This window comes from Lucilia sericata, unplaced genomic scaffold (assembly GCF_015586225.1).
Source record: "Lucilia sericata isolate MDLA Ls3-8-SP2 unplaced genomic scaffold, ASM1558622v1 Contig001620F_arrow, whole genome shotgun sequence".
NCBI lineage: Eukaryota > Metazoa > Arthropoda > Insecta > Diptera > Calliphoridae > Lucilia > Lucilia sericata.
This window is the reverse complement of record NW_023995535.1, coordinates 21,911-25,724: the sequence shown is the minus strand read 5'-3', so window position 1 is coordinate 25,724 and position 3,814 is coordinate 21,911. Positions and strand designations below refer to the sequence as shown.

Below are 3,814 nucleotides of genomic sequence, written 5' to 3'. Positions count from 1 at the left end.
TTAGTTAGTTAGTTAGTTAGTTAGTTAGTTAGTTAGTTAGTTAGTTAGTTAGTTAGTTAGTTAGTAGTTAGTTAGTTAGTTAGTTAGTTAGTTAGTTAGTTAGTTAGTTAGTTAGTTAGTTAGTTAGTTAGTTAGTTAGTTAGTTAGTTAGTTAGTTAGTTAGTTAGTTAGTTAGTTAGTTAGTTAATTCCATTCCTAGCCCCCCAACAAGTTACCCCTACAACTGTTCCTTCACACATCATTGAATAACGAAAATGATGGTCAGCTTAAGTTAGTATTTTTACGGTGATTCATACGAATATCACTTATATGACTTGAACACATTAACCTCAATTTATTTTGCAATAGGCCGTCTCAGCGATAAATAATTTTCTTACGCCTATTTTCCATTTGACTCTTCGGTTCTCAGTAGGTTAAAGAAGCTGCACTACCATAAGATTTCTACAAAAAAAGAAGAATACAGAATCAAATAGCGGTTTAATGCATGCTAGTATTTAATGCAATTCTTCATACGAGTGAAGATCACGTCTTAAATGTGGTGTGAAAAAATCATTAATATAAAAAGAAGTGCATGCTAAAACCTCATTTATTAGTGTCAATTCTTGCAAATACGCTAAAACAACTAGAGTAATTTGCCCAACAACAACATCATCCACATCAACATGAACAAATTCATTGTAAGTAGAAAAAAATGTAATGGGTGAAATGAAAATATGTAGTAAAAAAAGTAAATGTAAAAGGAAATAGATAAAATATGGTTGCACTTTTACACACAAGGAACGAGAAATGGTCATCATTTATTTCCGTTTAAAGACCGTTAGAGAAAGTAAATAAAGTTGAAAATATACTGTAGAGCTAATGGAATTTGTGGGCGTATAGGTGATAGGCTGGGAAATGTATGTGGGCTGTATTACAATTTCCCTTTGTGTATATTAAACTAATGTGTATTTTCTCTTTCTTTCTCTCTTCCTGTTACAGTCCTTCGCTTTTGTAGTTTGCACCTTGGCAGCTTCAGTCCACTGCAGCAGTTATGGTAGTTATGGTGGCTCTGCCCCCGCCAGTGCTTATAATGCCAACTCTTATGTATTAGGACCTGGCCCAGTGGTTTATGCTCCTCCTGCCGCCTATCCAGCTGCTTCTGCTTACCCTGCACCTCCAGCTCCTTCATATCCTGCAGCCAAACCCAAATACACCATACAACCAGCTTACTCTCATGAGTTGTATCCCGGTCAAAATAACTACAAAAGTTATCACTCAGCCCCTGTTTACAGCCAAGTGGCTTTGCCCATTGTACCCTCCTCTCCCGTAGCTAAATTGTACGTGCCTGCCCAACAATCGTATGCTTCAGCGCCCAGTTACGGTGGTAGTGGTTATTAAGAGGGTTTGTTTTGAAACCCCTTTTAAATCTACAGGGTAGTGTTTGAACACAAAATATTTTTAATTATATTCGGCACCAGTTTTTCGAAAAAAAGTGTAAATAATTTCGGTTTGTTAATTTTTTGTATAAATACTTAAACGTTGTTTTAAAACGTTGCAAAATTTTTGGAAAAATATTTTTTTGGTTAAAATTTATTTATTTATAATTTTTGTTTAAAAAGCATTCAAAATTCTAAATTATTTTGTTGTTAACAAAAGAAAAGTGAGTGAGAAAAAGTAGTATAAGCATTTAACTTGCATACAGTGAATAAAAAAATAAAATTGTAAAAAATTAAACAAATTTAAACTTTTTATTATTATTTGTAAATGTCAGCAAAATGTTAAATTTTATTAAAGTTTTTTGCATTACTTTTATTATTTTCAATTTCAGTATTTGTTGCTTTCCATGCCATTTTTTTGCTGATAATTCATAAATAAGTTAAAAAATATTATTTCTTGGTTTCATTGAAAATTGGTTTTGTTGCTCCGGTTTTTTCCATTATATTTAGCCAAGTTTATTGCATAATGAAAGTAAAGAAATAATAATAATAATTTGATAAACCACAAATGAAATGTTTAAGTTCTTCAATTGTATTGAAATTTGAGATAAATAGTTTCATAAGTGAATTTATCTAAATTTGATTAGAATGGTCAAAGAAACTTAGAAACGTAGAATTAAGCAGGGTAACCAAAAATAATTGTCTCTTCTTGAGTCCAACAAAATTAAAATTATCGTCCAATATTTGGAAATCCTGTTTCCTGAAAGTCTTTTTGAGGGATGTAATATCTGGAATAATATTGTTACAAAAATATTTTGATCCAATAACCAACAATAGAATGGCAATAAGAGAGTGACTGTTATAGCGTTTCCTTATCTTCTCACCGAACTCTACATTACTCACCGATAAACCATACTAATTTCGGACATAGGATTTTAGTGGTTCTAGTTTTCGTTCCTATATTCCGAGTAGACTATGAGATTCTCTCACCTATGGTTTTAATTCAGCCCTCATTGCGTAAACTCGCTTCCCCTTACTGTAAGTGGTCTGGTATACAAATGATGCAGAGTCTAAAATTGGAAGACTGTTCGATTATTGGCTCTCTTACAGTCAGAATATACATACATATATCTTTATTTCAAAGATAACTGAATAACTGAACATTCAAACTTCTATTGATGAAAGAGGCTTGTATGTATGTATGTATAATATGCTGTACCGTTTCATGTACGATCTGATAAAGCGTCCAAGCATATAGTCTCCTTTTTCAAACATTTTTTATGAAATACGAAACAGAGCTCGATTTTTGTTTGTTTCCCATTTGTTGTTGTTCTTCTTTACAACATTTTCGCTCGTTCTGGAACCCATATCAAGTCTAATATGTCTTGTTTAAGTTGATACAGAGAGTGAGTGCAATTAAGAACACAATTCCAGAAGTACTAAACACTCCTTTCGCGGCAAATTTGATGGCTCACTGGAGCTATTCCTAAACCTATAGCTGTAAAGGGTTTTAAATCGTTAGTGAGAACGCGTCGTTTTAAACTACAGTACAGCGTTACAAAAACCCTCAAACAAATATATCTGTATTACCCAAATACAACTGCAATATCTGGTTGTTGTTACCCAATAAACATCGATTCAAACCTGTGAATATTTTTGAAAATTTTCTTAACTAAATAATGTATTTTCCAAATTGTTTTCAAATTTTAAAGTTTAGCCTTTGAAATAAACATGATAATTTCAAAAAACGTCAAAAAAATATAATATGTGATATTTATAAAATTTTCAAAGTTTTGTTTTAATTGAACTTAGAAAAGTTTCTTTCAAAAAATAAATTATTTTAGAAAAATAAAAACAGAACATTTTTTCTACAGCAAGGGAGCGAAAAAACGTTAAATATAGGAGAAATAATCGGAGATATAAAAGAAAAATATGCTAAAATAAATGTATGAATGTTTTATTTTCAGGTGATGTAAAAAAATATATGAATTTTGCAATAGTTAGCATTATAATTAGGGTTTGAAATATGTATGAAAATAATAATAAAGAATACTTGAAATACGTTTGAAATTTTTTTAGTTTCAAGCTTACCTCTAGCCTTTTTTTAAATTTGAAATACATTTGAAAAATACGTTTGATTTCTAACTGCCTTTTTGTTTGAGAAGGCCATAATTTTCCATTTGAAAACAAAAATTTTCAAATTTGTTCTCAAAGGCTATGTATGAAATTTGAATAGGTTTTCAAATACATATTTATATAATTTCAAAGGTTTTTGCTTATTGGGTATTTTTTAGGTTTTTATTTATAATTTTTTGAAGAAATTTTTGGAGGTGGTCTCAGATTTTGCTCATATCTCAGTTATTTATGGACCGATTTTGCAGATTTTCAATAGAAAGCAT

The 3,814-nt window shown here is 30.5% G+C and overlaps 1 protein-coding gene across 1 annotated transcript; it reads left to right on the top strand.

Moving 5' to 3' along the window:
• The first annotated feature begins 611 nt into the window (after positions 1–611).
• LOC119612187 (chorion protein S19) lies at positions 612–1,377 on the top strand. The gene is made up of 2 exons (XM_037967918.1): positions 612–677; positions 979–1,377. The coding sequence occupies exons 1-2, from the start codon at positions 663–665 to the stop codon at positions 1,375–1,377; spliced, it is 414 nt and encodes a 137-aa protein (XP_037823846.1). The 5' UTR covers positions 612–662.
• Positions 1,378–3,814: the final 2,437 nt, after the last annotated feature.